We start from the raw sequence: 25,732 nt of genomic DNA, 5'->3' as shown, positions 1-25,732 counted from the left end.
CCCCATTTTTTTTTTTAAAAATGGTTATGTTTGAAATACCGTCCAACCATCGCACCCAAACCCCCCCCCCATCGCCCCCCCCCAACCCCCCCCCCCCCCCCCCCGGATTTTTTTTTTTTTTTTTTTTTTTTTTTCGCTTTTTTGGAAGATAATGTAATAAATGTCCACAACCCCACACTATACACCCCTCTTCACTCCACTCCTCCCTCCTTTGTGATTGAAAATGAGAGTCCCTTCACCTTTAAAAAGAAAATAGATGAGCGGTCTGCACCCGCAAGGCGGTGCTCTTGTTTAACTTATTCATTAAATGCTTTATATCGATAAATGTAAACATTGGATCGTAAAAGCTCCAGTAAAAAATCAAGAATAAAATTTAAAAAAGGAAAAGAACATTGCCCGGACCAGGTTGCGAACCAGTGACCCCTGGAGTCCTGCCAGAGTCCTGAAGTAAAAACGCTTTAGCCTACTGAGCTATTCCGCCGAGTACACATGCTAAACGTATTTTATACCTTATATAAGCAATCTTCGTAGTTTCACAAAATTTAACGACAAAAACAGAACTCTCCAAATTATTCAATCATTTCGCGTTGCAACGCTTTATAATTTTTAGGTTTTAAAATCGTCAAAAGATGCATATAATGGCTCTATTAGACCATGGTAAATGTTCAGTACATGTATTACTGTTTCCTCACAAATATCATAACTAAAACGAAAATTTGCGAATCTTAAACAACTTTTTTCAATTTTGTCAATTTACCAAAGCGTGAAAAGATCCCTTTAAACTGTCATCCACATGTCATTAGGAATGTATGTGACACAATACATCATTGTAGTTTTATATTACGCCATTAATAATTTATAAACATCCATTTTTTTTAAATTCAAGTGGATACAAATCCATTCATGGATATTGTAAAAAGATATGCATGCTTAAACTCAAGTAATTCTTGGTTAGTCAACTAGGTTGACATAGTAGCATGTGATAATTACAAGCATAATGTTGGTTATTAAAATAGAAATAAGAAATGAACAATTGTACAAGTTTGTCATGCAGCAATATAGATTCAGTGTTTTTGAGTGTATTGTTTGCATAGCCTTAATAATGCCTCATGTTCTAATCTCACATGACAAGGTAAAATATACATGTAGTCATTTGATAACCATGGATTTATTTGTTCATACCTAGTTGACAACACACATGAGCAAATTACCTCATGTGATTTGAGGCTGAAAATAAATTACTCCAGAACCAATGGTTTTGATCTGTTTTAGAATTTTGTTTTTCTTGATTTAAAAAAATCCAAAATGTGTATCCACAGCATCAAAGAATTGAATCCTTGTATTAAAGAATCCTGATCCCTGCACAATTTGGTTATTTTTAATTTGTATAAAACACCATCATTATTCATCTTTCTCTTGACCCGTTTGACCATTGGGGAAATAATGAGGGAAGACAATATAGAAGTCCTCCTCTAGTCAGGACTGTTGTGTGCTGCTGAAAGTAATTCATTCATGAAAAGGGATGTCACTCTTTTACATTGTCCATCCAAGGGATGTCACTCTTTTACATTGTCCATCCAGCTTTTCTTCTGATGGCCTAGATGTTGACCTCCCTCTATCATGCCCTGGAGAACAGTCTTGCACAGAGTTACCTCCCTCTATCATGCCCTGGAGAACAGTCTTGCACAGAGTGACCTCCCTCTATCATGCCCTGGAGAACAGTCTTGTACAGAGTGACCTCCCTCTATCATGCCCTGGAGAACAGTCTTGCACAGAGTGACCTCCCTCTATCATGCCCTGGAGAACAGTCTTGCACAGAGTGACCTCCCTCTATCATGCCCTGGAGAACAGTCTTGCACAGAGTGACCTCCCTCTATCATGCCCTGGAGAACAGTCTTGCACAGAGTCATGCCTCTGGTTACATGTCCAGACCAAGCCAGCTTTCGGCGTTTGATGGTCCCCAGAAGGGGCTCTTGTAAGGGACGAATAAGTGTTGCAGTCATTTTCTGAACCTTCTCATTGGTCTTGTGCTCTGTGAAGGAGATGTGGCTCCGTGAAGGAGTTCAGAGACATTTATTTTCAAATGCCTATGTCCTGCGTTCTATGTTCGCGTGAAGCGTCCAGGTCTCACAGCGGTAGAGTAGAATGAAGACTACTAGCAACTTGTAGAGTCTGTACTTGGTAGGGAAGCTGATGGAACTGCTTGTACACAGCCTGCTCAGTCTTGCCATCACTGTGCTTGCCATGGCTATTCTTATTCAGACCACAGCAGTCCTGGTACCATCCTTTTACAGTTTTGCGCCCAAGAACTGGAAGCTGGTCACTTCTTTTAGATTCTTGCCGTTCATGGTGATGTCTACACTGGTGTTAGTTGTTGTTTTTGTTGTTTTACAATGATCTTTGACTGCCCCATGCCAATCTCCATCCCGTTTGCTGCTGCTCTTTCATAGAGTCTGTAAGTGAGAAATTAAAGTTCACTGCTGGTGCCACAAATGAGGTCAATGTTATCAGGAAATCTCAAGTTGGAGATGGGTCTTCCAAGGATATAGATAGACATGTGGTGGTCATTGAGAGTCTCCTGCCTTTTCTTTTCAAGGAAAAGGTTGAACAGGATGGGAGAGGGCAGACATTCCTGTTGGAAGCCCACTGACATCCTAAATGATGATTCTGCAGTGGAAGATCTGTTCCACTGTGCTACACCCTGCTCTGAATTCAGCCCACTCTTCAGCCGGCATTCCTCAGCTTTACTTTTTAATCGATTAAGGATGATGCGTAGCATGGCTGTTCTGGGATGACTGATAAGGCTGATGGTGCTGTATTCTCACACAATTTGAGGTTGCCCTTTTTCGGTAGGGGTTTGAACAATGACCACTCCTTGGGCCACTTTTCTCCTCCCAGATTTGTTGGCCTACTGTTGTTCTTGTTACAGTAATTGCCACTTCTCTGTGCTTGATAAGCTTGGAAGGTTTGTTGTCTACTCCCTAAGATTTTTCTGCCTGAAGAATACGCACTGCCTCCTCCATCTCTGCCTTAAGTATGGAAGGACTTTTGTTGTTGGCTTCTGGTCTGGGATCATTAGAGTTTTGTTGAAGTGGGTAGCGGTCACTGCAGTATTTAGTCCACCTAGCTGTTTTGGATTGTGGCACTCTTGGTAAGTAGATTCCGGTCAGCATCTGATATAACACTGGCCTTGGGATGACGGTTTTCATGAGGGTTTTCTTACTGCTGCATGCAGTCATCTTTTTGTTGATGATGAAACACTTTTCCTCAATCCATTCCTCCTTGGCCTCTTTCATCTTCTTCATTAACCCTTTCAGTGCTGGAACCAAATTTTGAAGGCCTTTGCAAACAGTTTGGATCCAGATGAGACGCCACAGAACATAGCGTCTCATCAGGATCCAAACTGTTCGCTATTCTGTATTCTTTGAAAAAAATTAAACAAAATGCTAATTTTAGAAATTCAGCAGATGGCATTTTTGCAGACGACAAATTTCCCAGCATGCAAAGGGTTAATACCTCCCTGTTCACTTTCTGGTAATTTGCCCTACAGTCCAGGCTGGTGTACTTTGCATGATTCAGCTCTGTTCCTTGGTTACAAAGGTCTATGCTTTTGATCGTAACTATGGCAATCATTCTATAAATCAATTAATAGTTCTAAAATAACTTAACATGAAAATTCACCATAAGGAGTTGGCATGTCAAGTTTAACACCCAATTCCCACAAATATTAAAAGATAAGTGTCGGATGTAACACCTGTTTCTTTAACCTCAAAGGTGTTAATTTAGCAACAAAACAGCTTGTCTGGACTTAACTTGATCTTTCATTATGGAATTTAAAAATACTAATAGGTATCATCAATTTATACAATGTGTAGATGGCATTTGAAGAATAACATCCATATCTCTAGCTTGAATGTCGAGTTCAAACTTTAAGGTCAAATTTTACCATAAAACAGCTTGTCAAATTATAACTTCCTCATTTATCATGCAGTGTTAAATTCAATCACCATAAATGTTCACCATATGGGCACTGCATGTCATTTCATAGACTGAAGGGTAAAGGTCACGATGACATGAAAGGTCAGGTCCATACGTTATCAGACATCATGCAATCATAAAATCACTTTTTAAATATGCTCATAATGTTGAAACAGTGTGTCTCCTGTAAATCCTCATTCGTTCACTCCATGGTCAAGGTCCATAGAAATTTATTGTTAAAGACACCAATTAATAGTCAGCTTTTCCAAGCTGCAGATTGATCATTCATCTGAGGCATTTCTATATAAGGTACCTCACATTTTTACACAGCGCAGGAAACCTGTCACCTGTTTGACATGTCGCTTAGCTCAAAGGTCATGGTAATTTTAAAGGTTAATGTTTTGGCAAAAAAAGTTTTTTCAATATGACTTCATTGTTCTTCATGTTATGTTTTAACAAATTTGCTTCAAATATTCACCATTGTGGGTACTGAATTTATTGGTCAAGGTCAAGGTCACAGCTTGTTTAAACATGGCAAGCATTATTGACAACTCGCTTGATATGTTGTTTACAGGCAATAATTAAGCTTGTTGTAGGAATACATGTGAATTATTATTTTATCCTAGATTTGTGAAAAAAAGCATTCTCGTTAAAGTTATGCCATGTTTATAGAAATGAGGACAAAATATGAACTGGCATATTTAAGGGACCTTTCCACTGGCCAATCAGATTATATTTTCCATCTTGAAAAATATGGTTTATGTAAGTTAGAAATGGTAAAGATCATGAATTGATAGAATGTCAGTTAACCTAACATATGTACATATATGGCCTACAGGGTATCTTCACCTTGATTTCTTTCCAAACATTCAGCTTAATACAAATTTAGTAATATGCTTGTTTGCCAATAACTGATAAGGTTAAGAATTGTTTATGCTTTATGATCTTCGTGCATTTTCAGTATAATTGCTGAAAGAATGCTTGTGTTTTATTAATAGAAAAGAACTAACTTATAAAATGAATAAAGTATTTGGCGTAGCTGTCTAAGCCAGCTTTTCACCTTACCTGACCTTTGTAAGTGTCCAATAAAATTCAAATAAAATTTCCCGCGGCTGGATCCGAATACTTACACTTCATTTATTCCATTGGCTGATTTTTTTAGCACAATTCCCCAGAACATTGGCAATACGACCGCGTCTTTGTAACGATGTTAAATGCGTGTTCAGCATGAATCTACTTTATATCTTATAAAAAGGCTTGAGGGATAGAACAGTTTCACACTGAACTCACAACATCAATACAGTTTGTGTGTGCCCCTTTATATTTAGAAGATTGTCAGTGCCATAGCGTTTGTACTTAAAGACTGTGTTCTCATTTAGTTATTACTTTCGTATTGCATGATGTGATCAAGTATAGTTTAGATCATATAAATATTGCTGTTCCCTATCCTGATATTCGTTTTGACCAAAATATGTTAAATTGTTTTCGAAACACCGAAAAAAAAATGTAAAAGTATAAAGCTTTGAACAAACTGTCGTTCCAGCAGTGGAATCGTGACCTCACTTTAATGCATTGCATTCCATCTCACAAGGTATAAAGTTCAGTTCACGGTCAGTACAAGACTCATATAAACTCTATTGCGTTAACCCGGTGAACATGACCTGAAATATCTTTATTGCAGATATTCGGCGATATAATTATGGTATGTTAATAAAAGATTTTTTCAATAATTCCATGATAAGTACTAGTTTTGATTAATTTAATAAGAATTATTCCACCATAGCGACCAATTTAGTAAGCATGAGCGCGATGATTCACGATACTATTAACAATCGAATCAAATAACTATGTCCGAAAAAACACTATAACATGTCTGTTCGAAGAAGGCGCATATAAATATTTCAAATATGTACGGTTGATTCGTGTGTGGCCATTTACTTGTATATTTCATTTAATTTCCATTCTTCTTGTGTATTTCTGTTCTATATCTATAGATATATAATAATGCAGCCATGAAATCTGGCGCAACGTAATTGATTTGCATGTGATGCTGCTAAAGAACTGCACAGAAAAAGTCATTTGCTGTCTCATTGATATAAATCTTTATCTTCACCAACCACAACCACAATCAACGCCCCATATCTTTTAAAAAGATATTTCTTGATAAGTTTACAACTGTTCAAATAAGATAATAACATCATGTGCAATGTTCTCTCCTTGATAAATAATTTATTGTTTGTGAACAACAGCAATAAGTTCATGTTTGAGCATGTTTGCATATGAGAGGTGCTAGATTGTGAAAAGGGGTTTTAACCCTTTGCATGTTGGGAAGATTGTCGTCTGCTAAAATATTGTCCGCTAAATTTCTAAAATTAGCATTTTCTTCGATTTTTTTGAAAGAATACTATCAGAATAGAAAACAGTTTGGATCCTGATGAGACGCCACGTTTTGTGGCGTCTCATCTGGATCCAAACTGTTTGCACAGGCCTTCAAAATTCGGTTCCAGCACTGAAAGAGTTAATGAATGTGCATAAAGTTTCTTCCAAGATTAGCCAGGGCAGTCTGTGCGACACTTTCAGCCAAAACTGGAGTTTTGCCAAGAAGAGATTTTCTGTATACAAAAAATATTATTAATCAGAAAATGGTGTCCCTTATTAGCCTGTGCAACCTGCACAGGCTTATCTGGGACAACACTTTACACGCATGCATTAAACCCCCTTTTCACAGAGCACGACCCATATCTATAAGGCTTATTTCAAATAAACCCTTTGTATATTAACATGTGGACAATAATTACACTGTATGTAATTTATTATCATTAATTCGATATCATTTGTGAAATTTCTAGTTAACTCTGAACTTTGATTTATAATAAGAAAATTGTGATATTGATTATTCACTAAGTACTCTAGTATTATATTGTTGTATTGAAGTCTGTGGACTAAGTTTTATGATTGATAATTATATAATATTCTTCTACTATCAACCATAAAACGAAACCTGTTTAGAAAAAGTAAAAGTTTTTTTACAGGAAAGAAAATGTGTGTTATAGAGGACAGGAAATTATATGTTATCTAATTAAAAGGTATAGGCAATGGAGGAAAGGAAAATGTATGTAAGACATGGAACTAAAATGTATGTAATACAGGAAAGGAAAATGTATGTAAGACATGGAACTAAAATGTATGTAATACAGGAAAGGAAAATGTATGTAAGACATGGAACTAAAATGTATGTAATACAGGAAAGGAAAATGTATGTAAGACATGGAACTAAAATGTATGTAATACAGGAAAGGAAAATGTATGTAAGACATGGAACTAAAATGTATGTAATACAGGAAAGGAAAATGTATGTAAGACATGGAACTAAAATGTATGTAATACAGGAAAGGAAAATGTATGTAAGACATGGAACTAAAATGTATGTAATACAGGAAAGGAAAATGTATGTAAGACATGGAACTAAAATGTATGTAATACAGGAAAGGAAAATGTCTGTGCTGCACTAAAGGAAAATAAGAATTTAATGAAGAAAAGAAACACCATACTGGTAATAACAATAATCCTTCCCGTTGACATTTACCAGCAATATTAATGAGTATCAGGTAATACATCATAAATATTTCTGATTTAAATAGACCAATAACTGTCCTCTTGATGATTACTTCTATAGTTGTTGTTAGATTAAAGCCATACCATTTTCCTGTGCCATTGTTAGTTTCCATGAACATAGTTAGATTAAAGTGTAACCATATCCGGTTGTCTTTGTTGTTGTCAATTGAAATGTACTTGCATTGTACTATACCATGTGACACCAATGGTCTTCATGTCCCTTGGTAAAGGCGATCTTTTATGGTTCATGAAAGGGACTTCACAGACTTGGCTTTGTGAATTGGTGGATCAGTAAATGCCTTAGATTGCGATAATTAAACCAAGTAACTGTAGAGCTTTACTGTAATGAAAATAATAGACTTTTTATAAAAAAGTAAGGTCGCTGTGGTGTAGTGGGTATGGTGTCCGCCTAGCAACTGGGAGGTCACGGGTTTGATCCCCACAATGAGAGCGTTTATTCAATCTCCACCAGAGACACCAAGTACTGATTTTAGTCCCAGGAAACAGACTCGAGAGTGTTTGAAATAAGCCCTAGGCTTTCTATGCAATCGAGCAAAAATAAATAGGTTTAAACTAAAAGAAAATAAAGTTTGCCCCCAGCCTATCTCAAACCAATGTCCTTTGGAGTAAATCGCTATCACCTTAGACATTTGCCATGCTGATTGTTACATTATTAATACATTTTATACTTAATAATATTTATCCAGCTGAGGTGACAAAAGTTAACAACATTAGAGGAATGTTGCTCCCTGATTTACTTAGTTCTTTTATTTTTTGAATCTGTGACAAAATGTTGGAAAATTGTCATCAAAGCCGCATTCTTAATGTTAACAAAGTGATCGAAATGAGGAGATGCTTGTTATAAGGAAAAAGTACTCGGTAATCAGAGAATATAATAGATGCAATTGTTTTTCTGTGTTATGTTGACTGATTGTAATCCGAGGACTTTCTGTTGGCTCCAAAGCTTTTGTATCCAGCAGTGCATTAATTTTCAGGTATTCTATTGAAATATGCTTATTATTTAGTGCAAAGGATTCATATCTAGAAATGTTGATATATTAGTGACATGTTGATATATTATTGACATTCTATTGAATTAATGTATTTGTATTTCTGTAGTGTGAGTAATTGATTATGTTCTGCATATACATTTCATTTTAGAATTGTATAGTATCCTTCACTAAACATTAGTTATTGAAGTCATATTCCTAAAAAGAGCCTTATTGAAAATGTATTTACAAATAATCTGAGAAAAAATCTTATTTTCAACATTATAGCACAGCTTATAGCCAGTATAAATTATCAGAAATTGCTTGTATTGGCCTGCATTACTGTTGGAACAATATCTTTGTGTTGAAACATTATATGGAAACTTAAATATGTCCTTATGTCACACACAAGATCTTACAAATAAATGGAAGATTTTTTATTGTGTTTTATGATGGCATGAGTATATTTACAGCTTACTATAAACATATTGACACAAGAACCATATTTTCAAGACAAGTGGAAAGCTGACAAGTGAAAATCAATGTAAACTGTATGTCCCAGTTTTATGATGATTTCCCCCACTGATTATGATCGTCCCAGAAACCCGCAATACAAATATGTTCAGGCCTCTTATAAATTTTAATGGCTAATAGATTACTGAAACATTTCCCCATCCTAGTTTTGTGCAATTTTTAAAGGGGCATATTGACTTCACAAAACTGTTAATGACAGATTTAAAGACATTTGGAGTTAAATAGGAGCTTTTCAGAAATCTTTGATCAGTAGTCACTAGAAATCTTTTGATCTGTAGTGTCAACAAGCAGCCATAATCCTGTTACCATATCAGAAATATGTTTGCAGGTGCCCATGGTGATGGAACACATGATGAGACATTGACGCCATTAATTGCTTGGGGACCAGGGCTTCGGAAACCAGAGAAGGAGACTCAGAAGTATGATGACGGACTTTCTGATGGTATGTTTCACAATCTGGTCCACAAAAAGTGTGCACACTACAGTTTTAACTCTTTCAGTGCTGGAACCGAATTTTGAAAGCCTTTGCAAACAGTTTGGATCCAGATGAGACGCCACAGAACGTGGCGTCTCATCAGGATCCAAACTGTTGGCTATTCTGATAGTATTCTTTGAAAAAAAATAAAAGAAAAATGCTAATTTTAGAAATTCAGCAGACGACATTTTAGCAGACTTTACATTTCCCAGCGTGCAAAGGGTTAACTTGCTTTAGCACAACATGCTCATCACACTTGCACATTGTGAGCTTTTGTTGTGATCAGTTTGTTGCCTATTTTTAACTCTTTAAATTTTTAGAGGTCACCTTTGATGCCCAATCCACATAAGCATGATCATACCTCTAGTCTTAATGCTATCTAGGACAAGTAAGAATCTGGGGCATGTGGGCTTAAGAAACTTCCTCGCTCATTCATATTGAAGAAATAGCTTGTAAACACCTTAACCCTTTGCATGCTGGGAAATTTGTCGTCTGCTAAAATGTCGTCTGCTAAATTTCTAAAATTAGCATTTTCTTCGATTTTTTTCAAAGAATATTATCAGAATAGCAAACAGTTTGGATCCTGATGAGACACCACGTTCTGTGGCGTCTCATCTGGATCTAAACTGTTTGCAAAGGCCTTCAAAATGCGGTTCCCGCACTGAAAGGGTTAAAGATTAGTCCAATCTAAATCTTTGTCATAAAATGTGTCCTTATAATATCTGGTCTTGAGTTTGGTATATGTAGGGAACTAAATTAGGTCACCAGATAAAACCTTTTTGACATGCCTGGTCTCTTTTAATGCTCAATCTTAATTAATAAATATTGTCAGAACATAATAATGTCCAATAATGTCCAGGCTGAATTCGAAACTGACACAAGTGAGGTCAAAAAATCTGGTAGTTCATTAACTTCCATAATAAAAATATGTGCAACTTCCAAATACAATTTTGTTAATTTGATATTTTCTGTTTAACTGACCAATTTCTTCATGTTATTTTGTGAAGATAATGTGGCAACACCAAGTGGAGTTGTGCAATCTAAAAAACTGTCTGGTTTTATCATGTCTTATAACTAGATATTACTTTTCTTTGTTAATTTAAAGCATGTGATAAAAGAGACTTTGACACCCTTTGTTATATCCTACCATAATTTATTAAACTCTTCAAGGAAATGTATGAATCTTTAGCCTTTGATTGGCGTTACTAACAAAGTTCCTGAACACCTTAAATAACATATGGTATAAAATGGCAACATGAATATTTATGATCCTATAAATATCGATATCATGAGTGGCATTGTAAAGTGTCTGCTGTAGGGGTGTCATAAATATTTTTCTACATTTTGTCCGATCAACATTGATTTATACATGTATTAAGTATGACCAGTGACATATGAAATATGGGTGTTATGTTATACACGGATAGCTAAGCTACAGACCAGCTTGCCCATTTGGGCAGTCTGCTAAGGCGCTACCCTGTCTGCTATAAAGAAACGGGAGAATAAGTGATAGCATTAGCAGATGCTGTAGCTCATGACAAAACTGCTGGAATGAGGAATCTGATCAAGACCTTGACTGCCATCATATGGAATAAGACCCATTTTTGCATTACACCAGGCATATATTTATTTTAGTATAAGCTACTGAATATGAGCTGATTCAGAGTTCCGGTGAAACTTGAGTTTGTATTTTTAGACAAGTGCTCTGGTAATTTTGCATATGATAAATTATGACCCATATCAATGTTTTTTTTAATTAAAAATATGTAGGAAAGTTTACTTGCATAACAGATTTAACGGTAAAAAATAACAGTGATTAAAAATAAAACGGTTTGTTCCAGCCTGGGGACTGTCCCATCTGAAGCGTTCTGACATGAGCCAGGCCAGCATGGCTGCCTTCCTGTCGGCCCTTGTTGGGATTCCGTTCCCGATGAACGCTGTGGTAAATAATGAGATTTATACTCACTGTCATGCTTGTTCTACCAGTACAAAAATATAGATTGGTTCGCCTTTAATGTTTGTTTGTGGTTATTGGTTCAGCAATTTTCGATAAACTCTTAGGATCCGATAAATCATGTGCTATTATTTACACTATGATTGGTCATTTCATTCCTGAATAATTGTCATGACTGTGTTTACTTGTCAATTATGCCTACAGTCTTAGAAACGATTGGTCAAATTGATTTATAAATGTTAAACCATTCTCAAGCATTTATCCAAATTTTACCATGTGTCTTACTACTTTGGCCATGCTTGATTATGGATAAATATGCCTATGAATTGTGGCCTTCTGCCCCTTAAATTGTCTCAATGTACAATTTTGGCAATTGTTTCACGTAAGTGGAACGCAGTTTTTATGTCATTGTAACAAAACTTACTATTTTACGGCTTTCTAAGCGGACACAGAGGATTTAGAAGAAGACTCTTTTTACAAAGATTTTGTACTAGACAGAAGTCTGTACTAGGTATACACAATATAGACAGAAGTCTGTACTAGGTATACACAATATAGACTGAAGTCTGTACTAGGTATACACAATATAGACTGAAGTCTGAACTAGGTATACACAATATAGACAGAAGTCTGTACTAGGTATACACAATATAGACTGAAGTCTGTACTAGGTATACACAATATAGACTGAAGTCTGAACTAGGTATACACAATATAGACAGAAGTCTGTACTAGGTATACACAATATAGACAGAAGTCTGTACTAGGTATACACAATATAGACTGAAGTCTGTACTAGGTATACACAATATAGACTGAAGTCTGTACTAGGTATACACAATATAGACTGAAGTCTGTACTAGGTATACACAATATAGACTGAAGTCTGTACTAGGTATACACAATATAGACAGAAGTCTGTACTAGGTATACACAATATAGACTGAATGTCTGAACTAGGTATACACAATATAGACTGAAGTCTGTACTAGGTATACACAATATAGACAGAAGTCTGTACTAGGTATACACAATATAGACAGAAGTCTGTACTAGGTATACACAATATAGACTGAAGTCTGTACTAGGTATACACAATATAGACTGAAGTCTGTACTAGGTATACACAATATAGACAGAAGTCTGTACTAGGTATACACAATATAGACTGAATGTCTGAACTAGGTATACACAATATAGACTGAAGTCTGTACTAGGTATACACAATATAGACAGAAGTCTGTACTAGGTATACACAATATAGACAGAAGTCTGTACTAGGTATACACAATATAGACTGAAGTCTGTACTAGGTATACACAATATAGACTGAAGTCTGAACTAGGTATACACAATATAGACAGAAGTCTGTACTAGGTATACACAATATAGACAGAAGTCTGTACTAGGTATACACAATATAGACTGAATGTCTGAACTAGGTATACACAATATAGACTGAAGTCTGTACTAGGTATACACAATATAGACTGAAGTCTGAACTAGGTATACACAATATAGACAGAAGTCTGTACTAGGTATACACAATATAGACAGAAGTCTGTACTAGGTATACACAATATAGACAGAAGTCTGTACTAGGTATACACAATATAGAAAGAAGTCTGTACTAGGTATACACAATATAGACAGAGGTCTGTACTAGGTATACACAATATAGACAGAAGTCTGTACTAGGTATACACAATATAAACAGAAGTCTGTACTAGGTATACACAATATAGACAGAAGTCTGTACTAGGTATACACAATATAGACAGTGACATGCAGTCAGATTGTAATTATGCATGATATTTCATACAATAGCTACTGGTTTCGGGACATAAACTTTTACCGTTATGCTTATTGTAAATGATTGCTTTCATTTTAATTATGTGTACATGCTCATAAATGAAATCATAAATTTTACTCTAACTTCACACTTGCTTTGCAGAAAATATACTGGGTCTAAGACTTTTACCAACTTAATAGTAATCTTTGCTAAAAGCTGAAAGCAACTTGGGCAATGCTCTTTGAAAAGGGGGTGGCACAGGCTAATCTGGGACGAAACTTTACGCACATGCATTAAACACCTTTTTCACAGAGCACAACCCATTTATCAATGGAACTGCAAGCAACTGCTATATTTTTGAAAAATAGAATGCTGTGGAATAAAAACACTATTGGAGAAATGTCAAAGTTTGAAGTCTAAGGACTGCTATTGAGCTATCAATTTATGACCTTTTTTTATCAAGTTACCATAATGTCAACATCAGTGGCTATCGTCCGTATTTCTTAGTGAAATAGCAGCATGTTTAGCGGTTGAAAGCAGTTTGCAATTATTTTCATGGTCGTGTTTATTTCAGCTTTTCTAAGAGTAACTATGGAATATCAATATTGATATCTAATGGCATGTGGAAATATGTCGGGGTAATAGGAAGATTGCGTGGAAGAAAACGCCATATGCCTTTTAAGGCTTTTGTTCTAGAATCACTTTAAGAGATGATCATCGTAAAATAATGAACATTGTTTTACTTAATGTTTCAATAAATTATAAGCAAGGTGTGCCACAAATCAAATTGTGCTATGAGTCAAACACCTGTTGATAATAAAAGATTATAAATACATGTATCATTACCTAACAGGAAAGCTTTAATGAGCAGTTGGTATTCAAGCCCATTTAGTATGAAATATAGTTTTGTATACAACAACTTGGACTTTCTAAGGTAAAAATGTCAATATTTCACTTAATTCAACATTAATATAAGAGGATAATTTTGAGTTTTTAACTTTCATCCTCCCCTCCTCCCTAAAAAAAAAAACACTAAAAAGAATTGAGTAACTTAGTATTATTTGGCAATGTGGACCGTCAGGTCCAGCTGATCGCAACACAAAGCCACAACTTGAATGAAATGTTCTGAGAAACAGGGCTTTATTCATGTGCTTCAAAGATCATCCCAGATTAGCCATTGTGTTCTCACAGGTTAATACTACACTTTCTGCTTTTATTCCTTTTTATGCCCCCGGATCGAATGATCGGGGGGTATATTGTTTTGGGCCTGTTTGTCATTGTGTGTGTCTGTCTGTCCCAAAACTTTAACCTTGGTCATAACTTTTGCAATATTGAAGATAGCAACTTGATATTTGGCATTCATATGTATCTCGTGGAGCTGCATATTTTGAGTGGTAACATCAAGGTCAAGGTCATCTTTCAAGGTCAAAGGTCATTTTTTTCTAAAATAGCTGCCATGCGGCTTTAAAGCGAAGCAGTAGGGGGCATTGTGTTTCATAAACATAGCTCTTGTTTGTGTAAAGGAAGGCTCTTTTGTAAAAGAAAATCCAGTCCAAATTAATCCATACAAACTGCATATGCTTATCTTTGACAAACTTTCTTTGACAAACTTTTACTCCCATGCATTAAGCCCTACTTTCCTATAGTGTGGCTCAAAATATAGGATCTTGCATGAGTGGTCGTTTTGTATTGAATTTATTATACGACCACGAATCTAAGATTCTATTTATTACATAACCAACAATTTTTCTTTTTATGCACTTTTCACTGTTTATTCACATTGTAAAAGAGTTTAACTGAAGAAATTCGCTGGAATAATGACGTCATTTCGTAAAAAATGACGTCATTTCACAGTTATATAACTAGTGTAATAACACCCGTGTAATAATATACACTTATTTCATGGATGCGCGGTGAACAGTCAAAACTGTTTCCCAAGGTATTAGGGATGACTTTGGTACTGTTGCCCGAGGCCGGTCAACAGTTCGATATTCACCGGTAACAGTTTAAAACATTGCAAATTTCTTTTTCAACGAGGAAATAGCAAAAAATAATTAATTATCATTTATATAAGACATCAGGTAATAAACAAAATTGAGCATTACGTTATTTCACTCCTGGAGCGTAGGTCATGTTATAATGTAAGAATAATATACAGCTTTTGATGGACATACAAGCAGCCTGGTGACAAGGATCAATGGACATACAAGCAGCCTGGTGACAAGGATCAATGGATATTGAATTGCTTCTTGAGTCATTATTTCGGAGGATTGGCAGAATAGGAAATGAGAAGCTATACTGGGAAAGTCCCCATTTGCAAGGAAATTAGGAGTTCTTAGAACAACTGTACTTTGTGCATGAGAACATTAAATAATGCGAGAAACTTCACTCATAGTGGTGTTAACATTTTGCTGTTAGTAGTCTAATCATGAACATTATGTTTAGGTAGTTTCTCACTTTTTATAAAATAAGAATTCATTGATATTTTATTAATGAACATAAATGAAAAACATCAATATAAAAAATGCAACATGGCCCTCTGTTAATTAGCAAAATGAAAACAGGGACAAAACCACAGCAAAATAGATTGCATGGTTTAAATATTGTATAATTTTCCTCTTATTCCACTATTATTCATGATAATGTTTGATGAATTATTCCTCCATAAAATTCACTGAAAAACAATATTAGTTGGGTTTGGTATAGATGTCTTTTGATTATCTCTGCCGAAATTTTTTTCGTAGGGGATGTAGGAATTGGTCCCGTCTGTCCTTCTGTGCGTCCGTCTTTCCGTTTTAAACTTTGTCCAGAGCATAACTTAAAATCTATTCAATGGATTTACTTTAAACTTAAGATATAAACAGATGGCAACTAGGAGAAGTGCAGTGACCAAGAACCATAACTCTATCTACCTAAGTTTTTGAATTATCTCCCTTTATATAATTTCAAACTAAATTCTTGTCCGGAGCATAACTCTAAATCTACCAAAGGGATTTACTTGAATCTTGAAATATAAACAGATGGCTGAAGAAGGAAAAGTGCAGTGACTAAAAACCATAACTCTATCTACCTTAGTTTTTGAATTATCTCACTTTATTTAATTTCAAAGTAAATTTTTGTCCGGAGCATTACTCTAAATCTACTGAAAGGATTTACTTGAAATTTTAAATATAAACAGATGGCAAGAAGGAGAAGTGCAGTGACCAAGAACCATAACTCTATCTACCTTAGTTTATGAATTATTTCCCTTTATTTAATTTCAAAGTAAATTTTTTGTCCGGAACATAACTCTAAATCTACTGAAGGGATTTACTTAGAACTTCAAATATAAACAGATGGCAAGTAGGAGAATTGCAGTGACTAAGAGCCATAACTCTATCTACCTTACATTTTGAATAATCTCCCTTTATTTAATTTCAAAGTAAATTTTTGTCCGGAGCATAACTCTAAATCTACTGAAGGGAATTACTTGAAGCTAAAAATATATGATGGCAACTAGGAGAAGTACAGTGATCATGAACCATTACTATTTCGACCGTAGTTTTTTAATTATCTCCCTTTATTTTTTTGTATTATTTTTAGCTCGGCTGTTTTCGGAGAAAACCCGAGGTATTGTCATAGCCAGCTTGTCGTGTCGTGTCGTCCCCTGTCCGCGTCGTGTTAAAACCTTAACATTTTGTGAAGGTTTTGAACATTGGCTGTAAAATCAAAGTGCTTCAATCTACAACTTTGAAACTTCATAATGTAGCTGAACCTAGATGAGTTCTACATGACACACACATTTTTGGGTCACTAGGTTAATGGTCAAGGTCACTGTGACCTCTAAAATAATTAAAAAAGTCTGACAAGCTTTCATCTATTCAAAACTGCACCCACAGCCGAGCGTGGCACCCGTTACGCGGTGCTCTTGTTTAAATTTATATTTTATTTATTTATAATTTTAAATTATATTTAATTTAATTCCATTGTAAATATTTTAACTCTTCAGGTGCCATGTTTTACAAATATTATTCTACTCTTTAAAACAAATGTCATACAGACAAACACATTTCTGCAAGGATTTGGCACTACTGTGACAAGCTCTTGTTACATTAAGGACATATTATAATTGTATGCATAAAAAAATATGAAGAATTTTATAATTATTCACATGCTCATTGTCACACATTTATCTTTGTCAAATATGAAATATATACATGTACATAACATAAGAGAGAACTTTTACTTGTATAAATTGTATATATTTACAACAAAATAAAGGCAAAATTATTATCATATCTTATATTCCCTATGTGAGTGGTCAATACAAGGAAGGCACCCTAGCAAACCTGATTTGTTCATGTCGTCCTTATCTATCGGTCATTATTTTCAAAGGAAAACACCAAATTTGTGTAATTATTACAATTAAAATTAATTATAATAAACTCCAACATATTGTTGAAGCTTATATGTTCAATAGTGTTTGCCGTTCAACCGCTTGTGTTACAATTTTGCTAAAATTTTCTACCAAACTATATTTGTATGCCCCCGTATTGAAAGATCGGGGGCATATTGTTTTATGCCTGTCTGTCTGTCATTCATTTATTGTGTGTGTCCCAAAACTTTAACCTTGGTTAAAGTATGGTCATAACTTGTTCAATATTGAATATAGCAACTTGATATTTGGCATGCATGTGTATCTCATGAAGCTGCACATTTTGAGTGGTGAAATTTCAAGGTCAAGGTCATCCTTCAAGATCAAAAGTCAAAAAATACAATCCAAGAGAAGTAATAAGCTTTAAAAGGGAGATTATTTCTAAACCTGCCAAATGATATCTTGAAATTTTATTTCAAAGTGGCGCAATAGGGGGCATTGTGTTTATAACAAACACATCTCTTGTTTGAAATTATATTTTTTTTTTGCTATTGAAAAAAACACACATCTATGCTATAGAAAATTTTCAAAATAAAATTAGTTAACTCAATTTAAAACAAACAAGCAATTAACAAATGTATAATATGGGGTATTTTGAGTCCCCTGCAGGACTAGGTGAGACTAATGAAAAGAAGGATATAATAATTCATTACCCAACCCAACATTAAATCATTGTATATTTGAGTAAAAATTTATTTCTCACTATAAATAAATTATCTTTGTCAATATTGGGACCAACATAATAACTATATAATTAATCAACATATATTTTTATAAAAAAATACCCGTAGTATAATTTTAACCCAGTTAGAGGTATAAAGTTTGTGCTGTCTTTTACCTGTAAGTAAATAACTAGAACCCACAAGTGGAAATGCATGTGCAACCTTTATTCAATTTAATTAACTCGTCTTCAATTATACCACATCAACATGCAGCAGACAAAGAACTATCAATATATTGATAGGTCTTTGCAGCAGGTAATTCCACGACTTTAATTAATGTTTACAGTTTTATAGCATTTTGTTAGGTAAGATTCCATTGGACTGCTTCATCAAATGTAGTGTATTCATTGATTCCTTCAGGTGGTTTATTCAGCCACTTGCTCCAGTACAGTTATTTAATTAAGATTTGTCTTGATTTTATCCTTTTTTCTGCTGCCCATGACAGTTTTCTTGGATCTCTATTCAGTTTCATGGTGGCAGTTTTTTATGTGCATGGCAGGCTTTTTGTGAGGCATGAAGCAACATTTAAATCCATAAGAACTTACATCAGGCCTCTGTTTTTTGTCCAATTTGCCGCCAAAGACTCGCATCATTACAGACATTATCTGTGATTAATGTGCATTAGGAACAACATGGTACAGCCAATGGGTGTGAGTTGTAGGGCAATTGATTAAATTCTGATCAATTGTTTCTTGTTATTGTTTGGCAGCACAAAAAATCGTCTGGAAGGCTTTGTTAGCTTTATAACAGTGTTTCTATCATTTGATTCTTGGCTAGATTGCAATTATATATTCCCAGGTATTGCAATATGTTATTTTTGCTAAATGGATGTCTGGAGTACAATTTAACAGCTCACTGAAAACCATACAATCATGAGAAACCCTTTTGACTCAAATCCCTTTAATTAACCCTTTACCATTTAGATACATATGTTAACGAATGTGTAGTCCCTAAGAAAGTTAAATTTAATTCAAGACCTTTCTTACTAGATTCAAGTTTTAAAGGCTTTATTTCCCACCCTTAGATACTAATGAGCAGCATAAAGCATAAAACCTGAATAGACTACGAGTAACTCGCAGGCTGTTCTGGTTTGATGTTGTTTGCACATAGCCATTTTCACTTTACTTCCGAGTGGGAAAGGGTTTAATACCAAAAGTAATACCAAAAGTACTAGACGTGCTTCAAAACAGCTGATTTAATTTGATTGGCAAAGATTGTTGAACCAATACCATGACAAAAGCTTAAACAACCACAAATCTGATATCAAGTAAGATGCACTATAGCAGTTTTATTTTTTCATGTAATGCCTCATTAAAAATGTCTTTGAACATGGATCCAAAGTCAAGCTATGAAAGTGTTAAGTAATTCAATAAGCTTTTATAAGAATTATTGATAATATTGGACAGTTTCAACCTTAGTAATAAAATGGGGGAACAGATGGACAAATCCCTGTGAAAACATTTCACATATAATTTCTGATATGCACAATAACATTTGTATATTTTAATTGATTAAAATGGACCACACTTTAATTGACCACACTTACTGTGAGGTAAAACCTGTCCTTAAACCTGTCTACCTGTTTTGCCATATTTTCTTCCATCTGTCCATCTGGCTCTCTGTCTGTTTAGTTGTGTGTTTGCCCCTTGAAACAATGATGTCAGGATTAGTTCTCTCACAGTTTTCAATTATACAGCATTCTACATTGCTTGAACTCCTTATGATATAATGTTTTGCATGAGTAATTATTGGTTTTATGTTGAAAATTACATAACTAATGCAATTTGTTTGCGTTTAGCATGTACAGTACTTATTTATGGATCGATCCACCTGTCGGATCATTTGTTCCTTTGTTTTTCTTTCCATCCATTTCTCTGTCTGTTCCAGGTTTATGTCCCAGGTTTAAAAGCAAAATCTCATGTTTTATCTAATTTAAAGGATTCTTCCTATATAAAGATTTGGTACTTTTATGGATGATGTCTTTGAACACAAGACCGAGGATCCAATTTTTTATTGTTAAAACTTGCTATACAAATACATGCGGTGTTAGGGGTGAATGTCAAAGGAGGTTTAGTTAAAGCAAGTATAATTTCAATGTCAACCTTTAATTCTAACAAACTTCAACCAACATAAGAATTTGTACGAGGAATTTTATTTGAAATTTATTAACAATCTTTATATGGTTTTGTTAATCAAATAGTGTTTACTACGATGAAATTCATAACAAACATGTTTTATGCAGAACCAAAATTGTCTGATTAAATCTGTGAAGAATAATGGGGATTTCCCAAGAGTGGTCATGATGAAGTTTTCTGCTGTACAAAAGACATTTATTTACAATGGAAAAATACACTACTTTTGTTTATTTTCTGGTGCTATTTCATTTTAGTTTTTAAGATCAACATATTATCTGTTTGTATACACTTGCTCTAATGTCATACAAAACTAGCTTGAAGGATTTTCATTTTCCCCTGTCTTCAATGCAGTTGCCAGTGCCTGACAACATGTTCAACCTGACTGACCATGAGATGGCCGAGATGATGTTTGCCAATCTGAAACAGCTGCTTAATCAAGTTCGGGTAGGTGAAACTAGGTCAAGGTAATGTTGGGAAACTATGTCAATGTCAAAGTATTCAGTATTACTGAATATTTAAACATTCATTTTCGTTTGCCATGAGAATATTACAGAATAATTGTCACTGCATGCATGTAAATAAAGATTGATTTGATAGTTACTTCATTATACTAACAATAATTGTTTAGCAGCAAAGACAAAAGCTCATGCCAGGCCACTTTATGTGTCATCTTTGCGAAGTCTGATATCACATTTGACAATTAAAGCTAGTTAAGCTCTATTAAAACCAGAGGAATAACAAAAACACATGGCAAATGAAGGTCAGAGAATTTGCAAAATGTTTTAGTGTCAATTTTCACAGTTTTTGTACCAGTAATAATTAGGTGATACTGTTAATTAGGGCCGGGTTTTAGTGAGTTGAGCCTAACAGACACTGCGAAGTTGTTTTTGCTCATCTAAACTAAATACACTAGTTGATAAAATTTTCAAAACTGACATTGATACGTATTGAATATCTTATCTGATATTAAATAACTGCATAATAGTTTGACCAAAGTGTTGAATTATGAATATATTGAAAACCAGCAAGAGCTGTAAGACTTCTTTGGACATGTGCTAACTACATCTTCTACCTTTTAAAGGATGCTATTTCATAAATGGAATATTATTCTGTAATTTCTGTTTTCTTTTAGGCGATGAATGCTGAACGACAAAAGAGGTCTATCAAGTTTGCTTTCAGCCCCTTCCTTCCCCTGTCACCCAACAATATGGTGAGGCAGAAACTATAGAGTCTAGTAAATTCCACTGACATATTACTGCTCATCATAGAATTTGTGTTCTTCATGGAAATATTCTGAATAAATGAAAAAATATGTGTCACCTAATTGGTCTGCTATCAGATTTTATAGGATTAAAGAACATGATAATTTGTCATTGGAAATGAAATATTTAATGTTTATACCAATAAACATTTTATACCACATGACAATAAAACAAATGTTATTACTTTTTTTAATGTAAAAAATGTTGACAATTACAAGGAAAATCAATGCCCATCTTTTTCTGTATCTTTGATTTTCCATTTTATTTGTAAGTGTCTGTTGTGTGAAAACTATAATAAATCATTATAGTGCACTGCTTCCCATTTATATTTTTATGCAAGTTTTATTATACACCAGAAGGAATTAATTGATGTTTATTCCAAAGACGTACTTTGTGGTTTTCAATCCTTTTTATACAATTTAGAATATATTTTAAACAATCAAGTTTTATAGACACTTCAAAAACTAATAATAAATTCACATTCTATGATTTCAAAATCTTAAACTTGACTCGCTACAGAACTTGAAACTTTGACTTTTACACACACTTTAAAACTTTTAGTTGATTGCAAAGACTTCATTACAAGATTTAAAGCTCTGTATGAACGTACTTTATAAATTTTCTCAAGAAAAAACCTTATCATGATTTTTTTTACAAAAGGCCATTACCCCAAATGTATGAGTTGCAGACTAACAGTAATGGTTAATTGCACTGCACCTTAAAGAGATCTGCCTCTGAAGTTTTATGTTAGCTTACAAAGCCTTAGAGTTTTACTCTGTACAAGCAATAGGGGGCATGGTGGACACTTCAGATTGGCACTATAGTTACATTGACTTTACTCTGTACAAGCAATAGGGGGGCATGGTGGACACATCAGCTTGGCACTATAGTAACATTGACTTTACTCTGTACAAGCAATAGGGGGCATGGTGGACACTTCAGCTTGGCACTATAGTAACATTGACTTTACTCTGTACAAGCAATAGGGGGCATGGTGGACACTTCAGCTTGGCACTATAGTAACATTGACTTTACTCTGTACAAGCAATAGGGGGCATGGTGGACACTTCAGCTTGGCACTATAGTAACATTGACTTTACTCTGTACAAGCAATAGGGGGGCATGGTGGACACTTCAGCTTGGCACTATATTTACATTGACTTTACTCTGTACAAGCAATAGGGGGCATGGTGGACACTTCAGCTTGGCACTATAGTAACATTGACTTTACTCTGTACAAGCAATAGGGGACATGGTGGACACATCAGCTTGGCACTATAGTTACATTGACTTTACTCTGTACAAGCAATAGGGGGCATGGTGGACACTTCAGCTTGGCACTATAGTAACATTGACTTTACTCTGTACAAGCAATAGGGGGCATGGTGGACACTTCAGCTTGGCACTATAGTTACATTGACTTTACTCTGTACAAGCAATAGGGGGCATGGTGGACACTTCAGCTTGGCACTATAGTTACATTGACTTTACTCTGTACAAGCAATAGGGGGCATGGTGGACACTTCAGCTTGGCACTATAGTTACATTGACTTTACTCTGTACAAGCAATAGGGGGCATGGTGGACACTTCAGCTTGGCACTATAGTTACATTGACTTTACTCTGTACAAGCAATAGGGGGCATGGTGGACACTTCAGCTTGGCACTATAGTTACATTGACTTTACTCTGTACAAGCAATAGGGGGGCATGGTGGACACATCAGCTTGGCACTATAGTTACATTGTCTTTACTCTGTACAAGCAATAGGGGGCATGGTGGACACTTCAGCTTGGCACTATAGTTACATTGACTTTACTCTGTACAAGCAATAGGGGGCATGGTGGACACTTCAGCTTGGCACTATAGTTACATTGTCTTTACTCTGTACAAGCAATAGGGGGCATGGTGGACACTTCAGCTTGGCACTATAGTAACATTGACTTTACTCTGTACAAGCAATAGGGGGCATGGTGGACACTTCAGCTTGGCACTATAGTAATATTGACTTTACTCTGCTTAAGGTGTCCATTGTCAGCCACATCACACAACTAATTGCTGACAAACAGTACAAAACAGCGGTGAGTGTCCTTCAATATACAATTTATTTTACATATATGTTTGGTATGTTTAAATAATAATTCAAATGTATTATTAATTAACTTATTCTATTTTATTTCATATTTATTACAGAACAATGTTTTGCATAAATTGGGAAAAGTTCTATGATAAATGATTGCAAATTGGTCCAGTTATATGCAAACTGTATTTGAATGTATTTGCTTGCAAGGTTTCATATTACTTTGTTCATGTCTTTTGCATTTATGTTAAAGTGTGTAACAGCTTGTGTTATTGTATTCTGCTGTTGTAAATATTGGAATATAAGTTATCTAAAATGAGTATTTTCTTTTTGAATCAGTATGTTGCATTGAAACACGAAAATAACTGTGTACTTCTTATATAATTGCCAAGTTCCTGAATTAATATGGCACCTCGCCAGTGATGCCTGACTTAACATTTGTGAAATTTACTAATTTCTTTCGTGGTTACTTCATTATTTTTCTCACAAAATTATCAAGTTAAACATTTTAAAAGGTAAATAAAAGTTGGAAAGCATAACCTAAAAAGGCAATTTGTTGCTTATTGTAGCGACTTTTTTATCCCCTGGTGACCATAAAAAAAGGAATTATAATTTCTTTGATCACTAATGAACTTAATTTGATAATCTAAGAAAACCAACAAACATTACCTACTGGTATATAACCTTTTTTAATATGTTTCTTTGTATTGCCAGCTATATAATCAATTAAAAAGTCGCAAGAGCAAATATAGTGACAGAGATCATTTAAAAAACTTATACATTCATTATTTATTCTTTATTTGTTCACATATTGATTATTCCATGTGCTTTATTTCAGACTGAGGAGATCAAATCAGCCATATCTCTGTCTTTGAAAGGAATCCGATATTATACAACCTATGACAGAAACAGTCTTTGGTGAGTTTGAAGCAGTGTCTCATTCTTTGTTCTTAAAAATCAATTCATCATTCATTTTTGCTCTGTTTGAAAAGAACTCCCGCTAGATGTTTTAAGGTTTGAACATTGCCAGTGTGATACATGGTATGTTAGGCAGTCTTGGAATGAGGTCACATTTTTGCCATGGATACCAACTCAGTTTGTTAAATATATTTTTTTTTAGCTCGGCGTTTTCGGAGAAAGTCACATATTTATTCTTTTAGATAAATACCAAAGTTAAATTTCATCAGTGCAAGTATGAAGATGGTATTAATATAGTTAGATGCAGAAGGTTATCAATATATTATAAAAAAATAAAACTTTGCAGATTTTGTTTATTATAGACAATTTACCACTTTAAATAATAACCATGTACCAATAAAAGATATAATTGACATAGTTTAAATGATTTGTTACCTTTTGATCAATCAGATAGCTTCCGTATACAATAGCTAGTGATGGGATGAGAGGAAAGCGTTTTGCTAATATTGAACACAGACATTGTAAACTGCATTAACTCTTTCAGTGCTGGAACCGAATTTTGAAGGCCTTTGCAAACAGTTTGGATCCAGATGAGATGCCACAGAACGTGGCGTCTCATCAGGATCCAAACTGTTTGCTATTTTGATAGTATTCTTTGATAAAAATCCAAGAAAATGCTAATTTTAGAAATTCAGCAGACAACATTTTAGCAGACGACAAATTTCCCAGCATGCAAAGGGTTAAAAAATTAAAAGTCCCTGTGCTTTAGGGGCTAGGATGTCTGCTCAGTCATCAGGTGGCCCAGATCTGATCCCTACTCGTAGAGAAACCTCAAGATCTCCTAAGCCTTTGCCACTCACATATGC

At 34.7% G+C, this 25,732-nt stretch overlaps 1 protein-coding gene and 1 long non-coding RNA gene across 51 annotated transcripts in view; both read left to right on the top strand.

The window, feature by feature from the left end:
* LOC127861432 (GPI ethanolamine phosphate transferase 1-like) overlaps nucleotides 1-25,732 on the top strand; it is a 98,262-nt gene that overhangs the window by 43,509 nt on the left and 29,021 nt on the right. For all 50 annotated transcript variants that reach the window (XM_052399969.1, XM_052399953.1, XM_052399958.1 and 47 more), the window contains exons 9-14: nucleotides 9,445-9,558; nucleotides 11,433-11,533; nucleotides 20,960-21,052; nucleotides 21,741-21,818; nucleotides 23,893-23,949; nucleotides 24,787-24,866. In XM_052399969.1, the coding sequence (XP_052255929.1) occupies nucleotides 9,445-9,558; nucleotides 11,433-11,533; nucleotides 20,960-21,052; nucleotides 21,741-21,818; nucleotides 23,893-23,949; nucleotides 24,787-24,866 (523 nt within the window). The remainder of the gene's footprint in view (nucleotides 1-9,444; nucleotides 9,559-11,432; nucleotides 11,534-20,959; nucleotides 21,053-21,740; nucleotides 21,819-23,892; nucleotides 23,950-24,786; nucleotides 24,867-25,732) is intronic.
* On the top strand, nucleotides 12,901-13,243 carry LOC127861749 (uncharacterized). Its single transcript, XR_008040319.1, has 3 exons — nucleotides 12,901-12,954; nucleotides 13,052-13,083; nucleotides 13,180-13,243. It is a non-coding gene; the product is annotated as an uncharacterized LOC127861749 (long non-coding RNA).

The sequence above is a fragment of the Dreissena polymorpha genome, chromosome 1, assembly GCF_020536995.1.
Source record: "Dreissena polymorpha isolate Duluth1 chromosome 1, UMN_Dpol_1.0, whole genome shotgun sequence".
Classification (NCBI taxonomy): domain Eukaryota; kingdom Metazoa; phylum Mollusca; class Bivalvia; order Myida; family Dreissenidae; genus Dreissena; species Dreissena polymorpha.
This window is presented reverse-complemented; position numbering and strand designations above follow the sequence as displayed.